Here is an 18,893-nt window from a genome sequence, read left to right as displayed (position 1 = left end):
TGGCTGTAGGTCTTTGGATTTCATGATTTGGAATACTTCTTTCCAGCCCCTTCTTGCCTGGAAGGTCTCTTTTGAGAAATCAGCTGACAGTCTGATGGGTACTCCTTTGTAGGTGACTATCCCCTTATCTCTTGCTGCTTCTAGGATTCTCTCCTTCATTTTAGTCTTGGCTAATGTAATTATGATGTGCCTTGGTGTGTTCCTTCTTGGGTCCAGCTTCTTTGGGACTCTCTGAGCTTCCTGGATTTCCTGGAAGTCTATTTCCTTTGCCAGACTGGGGAAGTTCTCCTTCATTATTTGTTCAAATAAGTTTTCCACTCGTGGCTGTTTCTTTCCCCCTTCTGGTACCCCTATAATCCGGATGTTAGAACGTTTAAAGATGTCCTGGATGTTCCTAAGCCTCTCCTCATTTTTTTGAATTCTCATTTCTTCATTCCTTTCTGGTCGGATGTTCTGTTCTTCCTTCTGGTCCATTCCATTGATTTGAGTCCCAGTTTCCTTTCCATCACTATTGGTTTCCTGTGCATCTCCCTTCATTTCAATTAGTTTAGCCTTCATATGTTCCTCTAATTTGTGACTATGTTTCTCTAATTTGGGACTATAATCTACTAGTTCTGTGAGCATCCTGATAAATAGTGTCTTGAATTGTGCTTCTAAGAGGCTGGCAATTTCTCGGTCGCTTAGAGTTATTGGCTCTGGGACTTTGAGTTCTTCTTGCACCATCTTTTGGGCTGTTCGTACCTGTTCCATAGCAGGATCGGAGCCCTAAAGTGTTCACTAGAACAGGGCAACTAAGTCGCTGGGTTGTGACGTTGTATGTGGGGGCGGGGTCAAAGAGGGACAATGGCTTCCCGTCTGCCACCTGCCACCACAGCCCCAGCGCTGCAGCCACCACCATCACCAGGCCCACACCTGCATGTGCCACCGCCGTCAGCCCTCCACCACTAGGTTCGCCCCCTGGGGCCTGTGTGGTCCGTCTCACTGTGCACGAATGTGGGACTTCGGTCAGTCTGCCCCACACCCCGACTGGTTCCGGGCTGCCTGCGCACCTAGGTCAGGGGATCTGTCCTGCCTGACCCAGCTCCGCTGCTGGCTCCGCCTCTCTTACCGTCCCCGTTGAACGATTCGTAGTTGTCGGACTTCCGTATAATTCCGTTTTCTCATTCTTTGGGTGTGTCCTAGTTCTCCAAACCTTTGTTGTATTCAAACTTGGTTGTGGGAGAAGGCACAGTGTTTCCACCTATGCCTCCATCTTGGCGGAAGTCCTCTTTTTATTTTAATACTGTTTTCTTTAGCCATGCAGAAGCTTTTTTTATTTTGATGAGATCCCATTTGTTTATTCTTTCCTTTATGTCCAAGTAAGCCAGGTGGTGAAAGACAAATACCATATGATCTCACCTTTAACAGGAATCTAATCAACAAAACAATCAAGCAAAATATAACCAAAGACACTGAAATTGAGAACAAACTGACAGTGACCAGAGGGGAGAGAGGAGGAAATTTCAGGGGAAAGGGGGAAGGGTTTGCAGGGACAAGTATAAAGGACACAAGGACAATAACAAGGGCAGGGGGTGGAAACAGGAGAGAGGTGGGTAGGCCCAGGGTTTTCTGGGTTGTTGGTGCTATTCCATTTCCTGCCCCGGGCAGCTGGGCACATGGCCATGTTAGTGAAAATTTATCAAGTGCACTTTTCTGTATAGTTTTGCCACAATGAAAACTCTACACTAACTTTCTGAAGTGATGGAAGCATTCAACAAATCAATCTAAGTGCTGGTTATCTGGGTATATGCATATGTTAAACATTAAGCTATACACTAAGGTTGTGTTTTACTTTTTATAAATAAAATGTAGGGGAGTTAGCTTAAAAAAGAAAGTCTCAGGAATAAGTCATATAACTATTTTCACCTAAATTTAAACAACTCTAACCTCACCAGCTTAACCTCAAGGTCTTCTAAAAATATTTAGTTTATAAATAATAAATGCTTACCTGCGAAGCTTAAGAATGTTTCATGAAATAAATGATACTCTAGTGTATAACCATAGTGTTCTAAAATGTCTCTGAAATGTATTATCTTAAGGGACAGTGCTACACATCTTCCTTCAAAGATGTCTTGCTTAAGAAAAACACTGACTCCCACGCCTTTTCCCCATCCATTTGGAAGTATAAAAGACGGCTTGATTCAGATATGGAAGCAACTCAAGCACCCACTCATAAACGAGTGGATGAAAAAGCTGTGGTACATATACAGGGTCCAGCACAAATAACGCCCCCTTTTTATTACAAAATCTTTTATTACAAAATCATAAGCATGTAATTCTATGAGGTCACAATATAATACTCAAGCATAGCATATTAGGTGAGGTGTTCAAAGTGCTGTCCATCTCGTGCGAGACATTCACATACCCTCCAACCATGCTCAAGTAGGTGTTACTTCTGCCAGACCCTATACATAGTGGAATATTATGTGCCCATAAAAAAGAATGAAATCTTACAATTTGGATAAACCTATGGAGTATTAAGCTAAGCGAAATCAGTCAACCATAAAAAGACAAATACCATATGATTTCACTTATATGTGGAATCTAAAAAACAAAATAAACAAACACAATTTGAAACCGATTTATAGACACAGAGAACAGACTGATGGTTGTCAGAGGGGAAGAGGGTTCAAGGAACTGGGTGAAAAAGGAGAAGAGATTAAAAAGTACAAACTAATAGTTACCGGACAGTCACAGAGGGGTAAAGCACAGCAGAGAGAATACGGTCAATAACACTGGAACACTACATGTGGTGCGAGGTGGGCACTGGAAACGTGTCCACCGGTGGGGGAGGGGGACGCCGTGCGGTGTGTGGCTGTCTGACCGACCACACTGCACACCCGAAGTTAACACAAAGTAATACTGAATGTAGACTGTAACTGAAAAATAAAATTTTAACTTCTTTTTCAAAACTAAAATAATTGTTAAATTTAAAAAAAGGCCTGACTCGGGTAAAGATGTTCACAAATCTCAAACTTGTAAAGTCAAAATAAATGCACCTTTAAGTCAAAGCACCTTTCTTTCACAAAACATTGTATTAAATGTCCACAATGACAAAGTTAGAACAGTGGCTCTTTACATTTCCAAAATAATATATGAAAACTCCCCCAGGAGATCGATGCAGACAAGTAGTGGTCCCTTACCTTGTCTATAAATCCCAATGTGTCAAACAAATACTATGTTTTAGCATCTGCGTATTTATTAATATTACGGGACTTTAGCAAGATAAATTCCCTAAAAATTTCACTTTCGACTCAGGAACACTATGTTTAGGCTGTTGAATGTCCTTAAACCCTTTATTATTTTTTTTATTTTTATTTTTTTTACCATTTTAACTATTTTATTTTTATTTTTTTAATTTAATTCTTGTTCGAGTACAGTTTTCTGTCTTATATTCCCAGCCCTGCCCCCCAGTGCTCCCCACCTCCCTCCCACTTCCACCCCCCACCTTAGTTATTGTCCATGTGTTCTTTATACTTGTTCATTTGAATCCTTCCCCTTTCCCCCTATGATTCTCTCCCCTCTCCCCTCTGGTCCCTGTCAGCCTGTTCTGTATTTCAGTGACTTTGGTCATATTTTGCTTGCTTGTTTGTTTTGTTGTTTAGATTCCTGTTAACGGTGAGATCATATGATATTTGTCTTTCACCGCCTGGCTTATTTCGCTCAGCATAATGCTTTCCAGTTCCATCCATGATGTTGCAAAGGGTAGGAGTTCCTTCTTCCTTTCTGCAGCGTAGAATTCCATTGTGTAAATGTACCATAGTTTTTTGATCCAGTCATTTACCAATGGGCATCTAGGTTGCTTCCAACTCTTGGCTATCATAAATTGTGCGGCTATGAACATCGGGGTGCATAGGTTCTTTTGGATTGGTGTTTCAGGATTCTTAGGATATACTCCTAAGAGTGGAATTGCTGGGTCAAAAGGCACGTACATTTTTAGTTTTCTTAGAAAATTCCATACTGTTTTCCATAGTGGTTGTACCAGTCTGCAATCCCACCAACAGTGAACTAGGGTCTCCTTTTCCCCACAACCTCTCCAGCACTTGTTGTTTGTTTCTTTGTTTATCATAGCCATTCTGACTGGTGTTAAGTGGTATCTCATTGTGGTTTCAATTTGCATCTCTCTGATAGCTAGCGATATCGAGCATCTTTTCATGTGTCTCTGGATCCTCTGTATGTCCTCCTTGGAGAAGTGTCTGTTCAAGTCCTTTGCCCATTTTTTAATTGGGTTGCCGGTCTTCTTTGAGTGGAGTCGTGTGAGTTCCTTGTATATTTTGGAGATTAAACCTTTGTCTGAAGTATCATTGGCAAATATGTTTTCCCATACAGTTGCTTCTCTTTTTATCGTGATACTGTTTTCCTTAGCCATGCAGAAGCTTTTAATTTTGATGAGATCCCATTTGTTTATTCTTTCCTTTATGTTCCTTGCTCTAGGGGACGTATCAGTAAAAATATTGCTGCGTGGAATATCTGAGATTTTCTTGCCAAGGCTCTCCTCTAGGGTTTTAATGGTTTCACGGCTTATATTTAAGTCTTTTATCCACCTTGAATTTATTTTGGTGTATGGTGTAAGTTGGTGCTCAAGTTTCATTTTTTTGCATGTAGCTGTCCAGTTCTCCCAACACCATTTGTTGAAAAGGCTGTCTTTACTCCATTTTATGTTATTGCCCCCTTTGTCGAATATTAATTGACTGTAGAGAGTTGGGTTTATTTCTGGGCTCTCTGTTCTATTCCATTGGTCTATGTGCCTGTTTTTATGCCAGTACCAGGCTGTTTTGATTACAGTGGCCTTGTAATACAGTTTGATATCAGGTATTGTGATCCCTCCTACTTTGTTCTTCTTTCTCAAAATTGCAGCTGCTCTTCAGGGTCTTTTATGGTTCCATATAAACTTTTGAAGTGTTTGTTCTATGTCTGTGAAATATGCCATTGGTACTTTAATAGGTATTGCATTGAATCTGTAATTGCTTTGGGTAGTATGGACATTTTGATGATGTTAATTCTTCCAATCCATGAACACAGTATATGTTTCCATTTGTTTGTGTCTTCCTTGATTTAAACCCTTTAAATAACAATCTGAGCTCAGCACTTTAAGATCTGCTAAAGGCCAAGACAGTGGGTTTTATTCCCAAGGCCAAGCACCGAGAATATTACAAAACAAAAATACTTATTTCATACTGCAAAACTCCCTTTGTCCCCCAGGGCTATGCAATGCACCTTAAAACATCAACAATGAATTTCACCATAACAATCAAACAATGGCACTTTAATAAAGCATTGCTTGCCTCATGAGAAGGGAAGAACTTCTTGAACATCAACTTAAATCTCAATACCCTGAGGCAGGATCTATAAATGATGAGTAAGAGGAGCATACCTCTGCTTTGGAAAAGAAAGCCCTGGGAGGAATGTCCTGAGAGTGACAGCAATGACCTCAAAGAGACCGATGTTACCTAAAATAACTACACTATGACAGCCATGGCCAGTATCATCTTCAAACACAGCCACCTGACGCCAGCCAGGCTGGCATCCACACCCTCTCAAAGCAGCTTCTCAATGAGTGACTTGAATTAAAACGAGCAATAAAAGCACACAATACTTGTTGGGATTACAAGAAAAAAACAAGTTTTCTCTCTTGGTAATACACAAAGAAGTGATGTAACTGACTATTAGGCTTATTTTTAATTCCCAGAATAACATTCTTAAGCAAAGACAGTTTTTCAGTAAAATGTGCTTCTGGTCCATCTCCTATATGGTAATTCAGCCAATTGACACACAATCAAATGTCAAGTTCTTCATGCAAAAACGTCCTTACCTGTGAAAAGTTCAGCCCATTCAATGGATGACACTGCTCTTCTACCTTTTCCACCACCCCAGTTTGTTTCCTTAGCCACTCAGCCTCCTGGGCAAGGTACAGGTCTAACACAGGCACCCCACGGGACTTAATGTCCTCTTCGGTCAGGGAGTTGACCATGAGCATGACCCAGATGGGCCTCTTGCGCTCCCAGTTCCCCGCAATGGCATTGAAGAGGTAGTCTGCATAGAGACCCTTACCATGCTGGTCGGGGGTCATCCACAAGGACATCATGAGCTTGACAGACTCTAGATGATGCTTGAGGTGGCAGTAGATGTCCCTGGGGAGCACATTCTGGAGGTTCTTGCCCTGTGGCACTTTGACAGCTGGTGAGGGCCGAGATAGTGCAGGGGTCCATGAGGTCCAGCTCAAAGGACACAATGCTTCTCTGCTGAAAAGCCTCCTTGGAATTGTCTGGGATGAAGCGGTTTGTCCCAAACCCGCGTGTATGGGACATGGATTGTGCCAAAGAAGTAAGATGGTGGGTCTCTCTTTATGGTCCACAAGAAGGAATTCAATTCACTTTGCTAAAAGAAAAGGAGGCATGATATGAAGGGTCAGGAACTTAAAAGGAGAAAATGCATTAGAGAGACAGGTCACAGCGCAGGAGAAAAATCATCAAAATACAATTCAGGCTTTTAAGTCCAGGTAGATTCACCTGCCAGGAGCAGGAGTCCTCAATGCAGCCTCCATTTTGGGATCCTGTTCCCCTGTTCAATCAAAGTACTGATTAAAGACAAGTTTGCCCCAATGCCTGCCTATCATGAACTGGCAGGAGTTAAATAGGGGATTCTCAAGGGACTCCAGGACTCCAAGGATGCACCTGGGACAGACGAGGGACACCTGAGACCCCACTGTTACCTCCTCTAACCAGTGCTTGCCCCAGAGGGATAGGCCTGGTGCTCCAGAATGGACTCTTCAAAAGAAATTAGAAATCCTCATTTTGTTTAAAATCTTCCGGTTCGAAAATGTTGCCTCAGTTTTCTTAAAGGCCCTGCGAGCCAAGGAGAACATTATCTCGCTAGCCTTCAGCCTGTAACCTTGCTTTTTAAAGCATTTAAATGACAGTTCTGCTCACACACGCCTTTGCAAGAATGCACTATTTAGGGGCGGTGGTGGGGGCTACATTATGCTTCTGTCTCAGCTACTGCACTGAGGTTTTTTAAAGACGCTTCATTTCTCCGTACTTCAGTTCCCTCATCTATAAAAATTAGATAAGAACCCTCTCATAGGTTACAGCAATAAACAAATTAGACAGATAACTGTTAAATAAGTGAATAAAAGAAAGAACCCATCTTTAAAACCTATTAAGGATTAAATAAATATTAAGAGATGAATTATGTATGGAGTCTCTTGCTAGTCTTCAGACATCCTCTTATGGAGTAATGAGAGTCCCCAGAGTTATTTAAATACTTCAAAAAGCCAAATGGAAACTCTACACCTACCAAAGAATGGCTGTCCAGGCTAATTTAGCAATCAAATATATCGCTGTTGGTTAGAATTAGATCAAGCTGTACAAAAGCACTAACTAGAGGCAATTCAAAAGCTGAGCCTGCCCTGGCCAGTGTGCTTCAGCTGATTGGTGCATCACCCCTAACCAAAAGGTCACTGGTTCGATTCCCAGTCAGGGCACAGGCTTGGGTTGTGGGTTTGTTCCCCAGTCCAGGTGTGTATGGAAGGCAACCAATTGATGCTTCTCTCTCACATCGATGTTTCTCCCTCTCCCTTCCTCTCTCTCCTTAAAGACAATAAAGAACTGTCCTTGTGTAGGGATTAAAAGATTTTTTTTTAAAGCTGAGATTGACAGTCATGGCTTTGTTTCAAATGGATAACAAAATAATTACCTATAAATGGTGTGCTAGAGGTGGCCTTCCAAGCATAGCTTTAGTTTGGTTCTTTGTTCATTTTAGGGGAAAAGTCGATCATCGAAGGGGTCTTGGATAGTGATACAACTGGGCACCAGGGCCTTATGTAAGAAACCGGATCGCCCAAGTCCTAACCAGTCTGCCAAAGGGCTTCTACATGGTTTCCAACTGGAAGATAGAGAAAATGGGCCAAAATGCCACTCTTAAACCCATGGACACCTAATTCAACTGTCACCTATCAGGCGGCCATAATATTAAACAAATATATTTGCAGGAAAACTAAACCCATACTGCAGGATCATGGTGTATATGGGGGTGTGGTGGGGGTGGTAAGGGCAGCGGAAGGTTATTCGTGTTGGTTTGCAATTCACATAATCTGCCTAAAGTCCAATCCTATGTCAAAAGGCCCACACTTCTATTTAAACAATGCCTGATCAACTATATGCACCCATTTTCATTATTTCAAAAGTTTTTTCATTGCTGTTTTTTAAAAATAATCCTTAGTCTAGAAATAAGGTTCTTATCTGATCTTTTCCTGAAAACTGTTCATATTAAAAAAAATTCTCAAGTTCTGGCATCCAGCCATGTGATAACCATGATGTTGCTAGGAGCAGCGGGCTGTTACTGAGTGCTCCCTGTGTGCCAGGCCAGTCCCAACTATATTCGTTCCTCAATGGTTTATGCTGTGACTACCCTGTGCCAGGCACTGATCTAGGCATTAGAGCACTAGGAATACAGAAGGGAGTGAAACGCAGGCCCCCGTGTCAGGTACGGTGGTGATAACTGCTGTGGAGAACGTGGAAGCGGGAAGAGGAGCAGTGAACTTGAGTGGAAGGGGAATGTGGTCTTAAACAGGGTGATGGCCAAAGTCATTGAATGTCTGCTGGGACAGAGCGTGTGAGAAAGGAGCATGCCCTCAAGGAGGAGGGGCCAGCAATGCAAAAGCCCTGAGGCATGATAACTGCAAAGAAAAACAAGAGTCAAGGTCAGCGAGGGAGGGAGGGAGGCCAGGCCACACAGGGCCCATGGGCTACCAGTAGGGCTCAGGCTTACACGCTGAGTGGGATGGGCGCTAGTGCAGGTTTTTGTGAGAACAGTGACACCCGCTGACTTAATGTGTTAATAGGGTCATTCTAGCAGCTGCAGTAAATAGACTACGGAGGGATGAGGGCGGGTGCAAGGTCAGTTAGGAAGTTGCTGGAATAATCTGAGAGAGAGAACAGAGTGGTTGTGGCAGAAATGATGAAATGTGACCAGGTTTCTGGATGTGTTCTGGAAGCTAGAGCCAACAGGATTTGCAGGTGAAGGTTAATTAAAAGAACAAAGTTGCCATCACCTGAGATGAAGAAGACAGGGGGTGGAAAGAAAAGAAGATGGGTAGTTTGGCCCTGTCGAGCTGAGCAGTCAAGCAGACATCAAAGTGGGGAGGTGGAGATGGTAGGCTGACTTATGTGTCTGGAGTCTGGAGTTGGGAGAGGCCTGGGCCACAGATAACAATGAGGGCACTGCCACCATGTGGATGTTATTTAAAGCCATGGGACTGGGTGAGCTCTCCAAGGGACTGAGAGGAAACAGAAGAGAAAAGGTCTAGAAAAGGTCCGACTTTCTGAAGTGAAGCGAGAGAAGAGAAGCCACCAAAAGAAGAGAAGTGGTCAGCGAGGTTATTGGAAAAATCAGGTACGTAGGAAGCCAATCAAAGGACAGTGCTTCAAGGAGGAAAAGGTAAGCGGGTGGGTTCAGCGTGACGGATGGGACAAAGAAGTGAGGGTTTGAGGACTGCCCACTGGATGGCGCAACACCAAGGCCACTGGGGACCCGGACAAGAATGGTTTTGGTGGCACAGGGTGAAAGCCTGTCCAGTGCCCATCCAGGAGAAAATAGGAGAGGAAGTGGGGGGACACTGGTCATTTCCAGATGGAGACACTGAGGCCTTGAGAGGTTTATGATGTTACCCAAGGTCTCATGGCTGCTAAGCAGTGCATCCGGGACTCGAAGCCAGGTAGGCTGACTCCTAAGCCCTCGTTTTAAACATATAATGTGGCCTTAATGTGCAAAAGACTTGACTCAACATCCAAAGTCCTATCTTTCTCAGTTAATACCCTAGGTCCCCTGCTATACACTGCTGCTCAGGAGCGCCCCCTGACTCCAAATCAAGAAAGCCTGTCCTGCTGCCCTTCCTCAGTCCTGATTACCTGCCGGGATAAATCCACACCGACACCTTTAAATCCCCAGTCTGCCACCTTCCACATTCTCTCTTTTCAAGACAACACAACTTGGGGGGCTTTTCTACCCTTTTCAAGCAGAGGTTTTAAAGAAGCAACCCTCATAGAGCTTCTTGAGTAAAGGGAGTTCCGTCCTGTTGGAGCAGGGCACCCTGTGCCCTGAGCACTCTGCACCGGCAACTGTCCCTGCCGACCACAAACACTGCCCCACAGGCCACGGCTGAAGGAAGAGTCTTCAAGGCTTCTGATCAGGGAGCTCTGACCTTGCCTTTGCCCAGGGGTGAGCCCCCCAGCTGCCACACTGATCTAACAGGTGCAAGTGCCCCCGCCTTCCTCACACTGCCCCCGGGGCACACTCACACCCAGCGGCTCTACTACCCCATTTCACTATCATTGTAGCCACCACATCCTACTAGAAGAAAACATATTTTAACATTATGAAGATCTAACACTATTAAAATATCCTCTTAATGCTGCAACTATCCTAAAAGAAAAAGACAGTGCCATGGATAATGGAGACACAAGAAGCTTCAAGTTCCGGCAGCTGAATCAGTGGAGACTTTAACACATGTGTGTGTGATCTGGGAAATGAGACAAATGAGCACAATGACAACCTGTGTAATGTGAGCTAAGTCCCTGGACCACTACTCACTTTGGCCCCTCCCATCCCAGCATCCTGGGACCTGTGACAACCGCATTGTCCAGGAGGACCCTTCAGCAGACCAGCTAGAATGACACAAAAGTAAGTTGGCTTTAGTTTACCTTTCTCACACGGCAAATACTTACGGAGCATCTCCTGTGGCCCGGCACCCTTCTAGGCACTGGGGATGCAGCAGCAAAGAAAAACGACAGAAGTTCCTACTCTTAAGGAGATTGCATCATTTTCGTTACATGAAACAAAAATTTTATCAGAAGATGGTTAAGTGCCACAGAATAAAAACCAGAGAAAGTAGCTAGGAGGGCAGACGGGGGTAGGGGGGAGATGACATAATCTTTAACAGGTAATCAGAAAGAGTCTCACCAGAGACATTTGAGCAGAGTCTACATAGAAGTACAGGAAGTGTGTGGATAGCTGGGAGAAAAAGCCGCAAGTATGAAAGAACACAGGCAGGAATAGTAAATAACTTGGCAGTTCTGTTTGAGTATTGATAAGGAAAAGAGGCAGCCTGTGTGCCGCTCAGCATAAGCCTGCGGTGTCTGTGGGTGGACTTCAGCGCAGGAGTCCTCTCTAATGATTAACAAAAGCTGGAAACCAAAGCAGCTCCCAAGCCACAGGCCTTGCGGAAGGCGGCAGTAAACTGTCACATCAAACTGGAGGCTGGGCTCCAGAGTTGACTCTACAATCTCAAGACCTGAACCCCCTGGGGGGACCCACCCCCAGGGTCCTCTAGAGGATGCAGGTCAAGCTCTGCCCAGACTGACCTTCTGACCTCTGCAGGGGGTAAGACAATCTGCCCACTGAACAGAACAGCGATTCTTGAAGTGTAGGCCAGGGAACTGTGGATGTCCCTAGGATCCTTTCAAGTAATCTGTAAAGTCTGAACTATGTTCAAAATACTAAGATATTTTCCTCTTTCGCTCTCATTCTTTCATAACTGTAGACAGATTTTCTAGAAGCTACAGGCATGTGATAACATTACTGCTCTGATGGTTAATGGCTCGTGCACTTGTATGTAATATTTCCCTTAACCCATATAAACAAAAGCTCCTTGGAGACTTCAATACTTTTTTATAATGCAAACCAGTCCTCAGACTGAAGGATTTGAGAAGTGACAGAATAAAAGACCCACAAAGACAGATTCGAGAGAAACAGACCTTATTAAGACTCACTGGCTACAATATAAGTTGGTAATATTTTGCAGACGTGAAAGGCACTCTGCCTTCGTAAGAAAGAATTGACCTCTGCTTGATATAACGAGCACACAGCGGCCACCTGCAGCAGAGTTGGAAACTCTGGCCGCTGCCGACCTCCAATCACGACCCCCAGCCTCCCGACTGCGGGTAAAGAGTTCAAGCCCAGGCGCCTTAAGAACGCAGTGCGGCTTTCCAGCCAGCCCCCTTTGCCAGCAACTCCTCGATTAGGCCACCCCCTCCTTAGCTCTAGTTAGGTCGATTAATAAAATTAAGAATAGCCCGTGGTGGGCGTGGCCCGGGCCTCGGCGCAGGTATCGCTTAAGACGGGTGGACCCTGAACTGCATCACCCGGGGGCCCTAAGCCTAGGATCACTCTGCCCAGCTCCGGCGATCCACAGAAACTGCACCCGCCTAAACAAACTCGCAAAATCTAACCTCCACGATGCGCGGACGAGCGAGTTGAGAACGACCAAAAAATTCCGAGCCTAAGAAAATTCATCAGGAGAAGGAAACATGCATCTTTTTAAATATATTTTATTGATTATGCTATTACAGTTGTCCCATTCCCCCTTCACTCCCCTCCACCCTGCACACCCCCTCCCACCCACATTCCCCCCGTTAGTTCATGTCCATGTGTCATAAGTTCTTTAGCTTTTACATCTCCCATACTATTCTTACCCTCCCCCTGTCTACTTTCTAACTACCATCTATGCTACTTTTTCTCTGTACCTTTCCCCCTCTCTCCTCCGCCTGGAAACATGCATCTTGCAAGAGGTCCCTTCTCGGAGATGCGAGATCTGCCCGGCTTCCTCTCGGCGTCTCTGCTCCCGTAGGGCCGGGGAGCTGCAGGTCCCTGGGCCGCCCTGGCCGCGGCCGCGTCCCCCTCACACCGGCGCTGACAGCCACGGCAGCGAGCGCCCCCGCGCGAGCGAACGCGGAGCTGTCGACGCGGTCGCTCCGCGAATGCGCTCGGTGACCCCTATACGCCCGTCCCATTCTGAGTCTCAGTTTCCCAGGTCGGTAAAATACGGGAATGGCGCCGGCCTCCCCAAATCCCTTCTAACTCGGGCCTGAATAATGTAGAGGTCAGTCAAGTCGAGCAGCTGCACGGTGCTCTCCCCGTTCCGGTGAGAACAGGAGAAATTACCCGCTAGGAAATAGAGAACGGAACACAGTTCCCGGGTAAAGGTGCCCACGGTCCTGGCCAGTCCATCCCCCGAACGCCTCCCACGCAGACTAGGGGGACCCCGGAGACCCCGCTGGGGCGCCCCCGAGCTGATAATGCGCAGGGCTGGGGAACAGGGTCTCCTGCGGCTGCAGGGCGCGCCACGCGGAAAAGGGGGACCAGGGTCGCCGCGGGGCGCGTGAGCGAGGAGGCGCTGCCGTGGCAGGTGGAGTCCGGCCTGCGCAGTCCGCCGGGCGGCGGAGTGCGTGGCGCTTCGCGGGTTCGGCAGGCAATCCCCTGGGGTGCGCTGACCTGCCTTACCTGGGGCTTGAGCTCGAAGCGCGCGCGGGAGCCGGAGCGCCGCGGGGCTGCGCGGGTGGGCAGCAGGCAGAGGGTGGGCAGCAGCAACCAGCTCCAGGGACACATCCTCCTCACCGCGGCTCCGAGGCCTGGGCACGGAGGCAAGGAGTGGGGCAGCGGACGCCGTCCGTGTGGGCTAGCCGGGGGCTGCCTAGGCTCGCCAGGCTCGGGGGCCGGGGCTCGCGGACCGCCCCGCACACCCCCCCCCCTCCTGCTCCGCCTGCAGTTCGCGCAGTGGCCTCCGAGCCGAGGCCCACAAGGGGCTGAGTCTGACCCCTCCCAACTCCGCACCGCCCGGAGGTGGCGGAGCTGGGACCCCGGGTCTCCCGCCCAAACGCTGCCAGGGCGTGCGGCCACCTCCGGGGGCGGCGAGAACCGGAACGTGAGATTCCAGCGCTGTCTGCTAAGTTCAACCTAAAACCGCCCTTACGTCTGTGTTTCTGCTGCCAGTTCTGAGGTTGGCTCTTGACTGAAAGAGACAGACCAATGAAACAAATGAAAGCCTATTTTTAAAGGAAAGTTCATTTAAACAAAGAAAATCGTATGGCAGTTTCGTCTGTAACAATGGGGAATAGGCAGTGTGTGCATTCACTTAAAGTGCGGAACCACAAACGCCAGCACTCCACTGAGTGCCCTGTTAAGGGATTTGAGCGAATAATACAAGGATGTGAACACCGAACTCGAATGATTACTGCAAAGAGTAATTGAGGACATTTATGAAAAACGCCTCGTTCGGCGCGCACAGTAATCCTGCAAAATGTGGCCGATCCCCTTCTGCTCCACATTCCCCAGGGGGCTTTTCACCTCACGACCCTTCAGGAAGAGAAAATTGTGAAAGCAGCCAGCTGGACCCGGCCTCTCCCACCTCCCACCCGGAGCTCGAGTGCATTTTACCGCCTCCCTTACAGCCAAGACTTAGGCGTGACTACCTGTCCAGTGGTGTTTAATGGAGCATTTGTAGCAGGGGATCTTGTTTTAAAGTCCCTGTTTGTTTTGAGACTCCAATAGAAACTGTGGATGGTAGAGGGGTGGGGTGGGGGTGTCCAGATTTGCACCCCGAAACACATCCTTAGTGTTCCAGTAAAGAACCCCTGGTTTGAACGAGCTAAGTTTCCCAAGCTTTGATTCCCTGGGCGTTAGTTAGGCTTCAAGTATTTTTGTGAAATCCTTAACTTTTCCTGTCCCAGGTGTGAATGTTTACTTTCTGAGTTGTCCCTCCCCCTCTCTCCCTCTTTCCCTTAACAAACTCCCTTTCAGCCCTGCGGCAATCTTTGGCTCCAGTCTCACCCGACACGCCCCCTGTCCCGGTTTTTCAGGTGCCAGTGCTGCCACCTACTGGCGGAAACATTCTCTGGTTGCGAGATGACAGCATCAAGAATCCAAAAGGAAAGTATTGGGTTGCCCAAAACGTTCCTGGTTTTTTTCCGTAAAAGAAAAAACGCATTTTTCATTTTCACCAGTAACTTTATTGAGTTGGATAATTTGAGTATGTCGGCTATCTCCTGCGTGGTAGAAGTTGGTTGTTCTCCATTAATGTCCTGATTTGATCGCTATCAACTTCAACCCGTCTACCCAGCCGTGGACCAGAGCATCGTTCGGGGACAACTCTCCAGCACGAAACTTCACAACCCACTTCTGACACATTCGATCAGTCACAGCACCTTTGCTACATGTGCGCCAGTCTTTTTGTGTGTTTCAGTTGTATTTTTACCTTTCCTGAAATAATAAAACATAAGTGCTGAAAATGTCACTTGTTTTCTTCCATCTTCAATATTAAAATAGCTACATAAAGCCCTGGCCGGTGTAGCTCAGTGGATTGAGTGTGGGCCTGTGAACCAGACAATCGCGGTTCAATTCCTAGTCAGGGCACATGCCTGGGTTGCAGGACAGTTCTCTGCAGGGGCCAGTTCCCAGCAGGGAATGCACAAGAAGCAACCATACATTGATGTTTCTCTTCCTCTCTCCTTCCCTTCCCCTCCAAAGATAAATAAATAAAATATATTTTTTAAATAGCTACATAAAAATTCACCTATTTTATGGTTTTTTCACGCTGATGGTTTTTTTAATGGCAGCTGTCACAATACAATCTAACAGAATTGTTTTAAATGAAGTTAAAGACATCTAAGTGCTACTTAAGCCATTTTACAGAAAAAAAAACCGAGAACTTTTTGGCCAACCTAATACAATAATTAAGTATTACTTCATGCTCTTTCCCCCACTACAAATGAATTATCAGCCAATCAGCTGTGGCTAGAGGGAAGGGGAGAGGAATATGTGTCACAAAAACACGATGGAGTTTGTTAGCAAAAAATTTACATTTCTATTACAATGTCATTTCTATTACATTAATTTCTGCTCTTACCTGTATTTCCTTCCTTTTACGAACTCTGGATGTACTTCCCTCCTCTTTTTTTAGCTTGTTTTTTTTTAGATTTTATTTATTTATCTTTAGAGGGGAAGGAAAGGAAATATCAATGAGAAATATCACAGAGAAATATCAATGTATGGTTGCCTCTCATGCATCCCCTGCTGGGAACTGGCCTGCAATCCAAGCATGTGTCCAGACTGGGAATCGAACCACGACCCTTTGGTTCACAGGCCTGAGCTCAATCCACTGAGCTACACCAGCCAGGGCTTTTTCAGCTTGTTAAGGTGGAATCCTAGGTCACTGACTTTGAATCTTTCTTCTCCAATATAACCACTTAAAGCTACACATTTTCCTTCAAGCACTGTTTTAACTGTATCTCAGAGATTTTAAAATGTATTATCATTCAGTCAGGAATACTTTCTAACTTTTTTGTGATACTTTCTTATCCTCGCCCAAGGACATTATTATTGATTTTTGAGAGAGCGGGGAAACGGGAGAGAGAAATGGAGAGAAACATCCATGGGTGGCCTCTTGCACACACCCTGACCAAGGACGGAACCCACAACCTAGTCAGGTGCCCTGACCAGGAATCAAACCACAACCTTTTGGTTTATGGGATGGTCCTGCAACCAAGTGCACCACACTGGCCAGGGCAAGGTGAGCTTTTATTTGACTGTGATAGTTTAGAAGTATGTTACTTAATTTCCAAATTATGGTTTTTTCCCTAGATATCTTATTGTTATTGATTTCTAGTTTAATTCCATTGTAATCAGAAAACATCCTCTGTATAATTTCAATCATTTTGAATTTATTGGGACTTTGTTTATGGCCCATGATATGGTCAGACACTGAGTGAAATATCTGGTCTATAGATAACTTTGTTTCTGACATTTTTTTAAAGTGGGGCTTTCTGCCTTCACCAGATTTATTCTGTAAGACAATCAGTGTCCAAACATTTAGTAGAATCACATCCACCCTCTCTACTTGTCTCCACAGACATCCCAAGTCCCCAGTCACTCCACAGTACTGTCCAAGCCCTGGTGACAGGCAGACTGGCATGGCTTCATCCTCCCCCACCTTAGAAAGATATCTAGGCTGTGGCTTTTGGGCCAGGTCCCAGTTGGGGGTGCGAGAGAAGCAACTGATTGATGTTCCTTTCCCTCTTTCTCTCTCCCCTTCCCCTCTCTCTAAAAACTAAATAAAGTCTTTCAAGACATCTAGGCAGAAGGCCTTCCTGGCTGCTCCTTTCTGGTCAGGAAGGAGATGCTGAATGTACCTGTAGCCTCCTCTCTGTGCATGCACAGAATTTCTTTATCTAGTTCAGCTCCCTTACTGGGCTATTGTTCTTCGTCTGGAACTCTGGCCTCCCACTGCCAGAGACCTGGATGTTTGTAAACCTTTTCCTGCTCCTTTCTGTTTCTCTTTCAGGTACAATTGATACCCCTGGCAACCTTTCTATGTCCACCTACTCTTAAATTCTTCCTCTACCCATGGCTTCCTGAATTTACAGAAACCTGTGAGGCCTGTTCCCTTCATAGCCGTCACCTGAGGAAATTACACCCTGGAGGCCTTTTTGTTCTTCCCCCAAAATCAGATATTTCCTCCAAAACAAAGATTTCAGGGTCTGCAGAGGATTTGCCGTGGTGTGGCCCCACCTCTGTGCCTTCACCCTACCTTGCCCTGCAGCCTTCCAAGTCCTGAGTCACTTAACACACTCAGGTTTCCCAAAATGGCTAGACTGCCCAGGTAGGGTGGCCAGGCGCCCTTGATCCTGCCTCCCGGTATTCACACTTCTGTCCTCCTCTTGAGTGTGAGTAGGACCTGGGACTTGGTTACAACCACTGGAGATGGCAAAGGCGATGGACACGCGTGACTAGACAGGGGTGCAGTGCCTACTCTCCCTGGATTCTCTCTCTTTTGCAGTTTTTGAAAAGCAAGTTGCCAGGAGTCCTACAACCATGAGGAAATGAATTCTGCCCACAACCAGAGCAAACTCAGAAGATTCTTTCCCAGCGAAACCTCTTGTGAGAAAACAGTCCTGGGAAACACATTGATGGCGGCCTCATGTTGCCCTAAGCAGTTGACCAGTTAAGCCGTGCCTGAACTCCAGACCCAGAGAAGCTATGAGACAATAAATGTGTGCTATTTTAAGCCACTGAGTTTGTGGTCACTTGTCACATAACAACAGAAAACTAACACACTGGGTAAAGTGGGGTGCCAAGGAATCCCCAAATGTTCCAACATGGGGCTCCGTCCTCAGGCTGTGTGCTCAAACGGAGCAGCTCAAGACCCACTTCCCACACTTCCAGGGCTTCGGGTTCCATGCGCTCCTGGAAGGGGACTGGAGTTTTGCCACAGTCCCTTGTTGGCACCAGAAATTTGTAAGTTAGAAAGCGTGGTGATTGTCCCAAACCTGCATTTGCTTAATAAGCACAGTTTGTACCTAGATTATGAGAAAGAGAAGACATCTCCTGACAGCCAGAAGCTGGCCTGGCTGTGGGTGAAGACTTGCTGCGGAGTTCTCCGCACAGCAAGCACATAAATAGCTTCACAGACATCACCGTCTGACAAGGCCACTCTGACTGTGGTGGGCGAGGACAAACACAAGACCGCTCCATAATCTCATCTCAACAGTAACAGTGTCCGAACCACACAAAGGCCCAAATATCCCCATCATGGCTAATGAGTGACTACTGCTGCTTTGCCTACCCAACTCTGCTTTGGCTTTGATCATTTCCTCCACCTTGTAGACTAGATGAGGTAAGATACTGTCATGGGCTGAACTGTGTCCCCTTGAAATTCATGTGTTGAAGCCCATACCTTGTACGTCAGAATGGGACTGCTTTTCTTAAATGGGGTCTTTAGAGAGGTAATTACATTAAAATGGGGCCATTAGGGTGGGCACTAATCCAATCTGATTGCTGTCCTTGTAAGAAGAAATTTGGACACACAAAAGACATCAGGCCCTGGCTGGTGTAGCTCAGTGGATTGAGCATGGGCCTGTGAACCAAACAACCATGGTTCAATTCCCAGTCAGGGCACATGCCTGGGTTGCAGGCCAGTTCCCAGCAAGGGATGCATGAGAGGCAATTGTACATTGATATTCCTCTCCCTCTCTCCTTCCCTTCCCCTCTAAAGATAAATAAATAAAATCTTAAAAAAAAAAAAA

General features: G+C 46.1%; 1 protein-coding gene across 1 annotated transcript in view; it reads right to left on the bottom strand.

Annotated features, from left to right (window-relative positions):
* Positions 1–13,528, bottom strand: part of TRABD2A (TraB domain containing 2A) — a 57,658-nt gene extending 44,130 nt beyond the window's left edge. Inside the window, 4 exon segments of the mRNA XM_037039768.1 lie at positions 5,852–6,209; positions 6,211–6,320; positions 6,322–6,417; positions 13,318–13,528. Coding sequence (XP_036895663.1) covers positions 5,852–6,209; positions 6,211–6,320; positions 6,322–6,417; positions 13,318–13,422 — 669 coding nt within the window. The 5' untranslated portion in view covers positions 13,423–13,528.
* Positions 13,529–18,893: the final 5,365 nt, after the last annotated feature.

Source organism: Sturnira hondurensis, unplaced genomic scaffold (genome assembly GCF_014824575.4).
Source record: "Sturnira hondurensis isolate 20B ecotype Veracruz unplaced genomic scaffold, ASM1482457v3 Scaffold0002039, whole genome shotgun sequence".
NCBI lineage: Eukaryota > Metazoa > Chordata > Mammalia > Chiroptera > Phyllostomidae > Sturnira > Sturnira hondurensis.
Note: the sequence above shows the minus strand (reverse complement) of the source record. Positions and strands in the feature narration are given on the sequence as shown.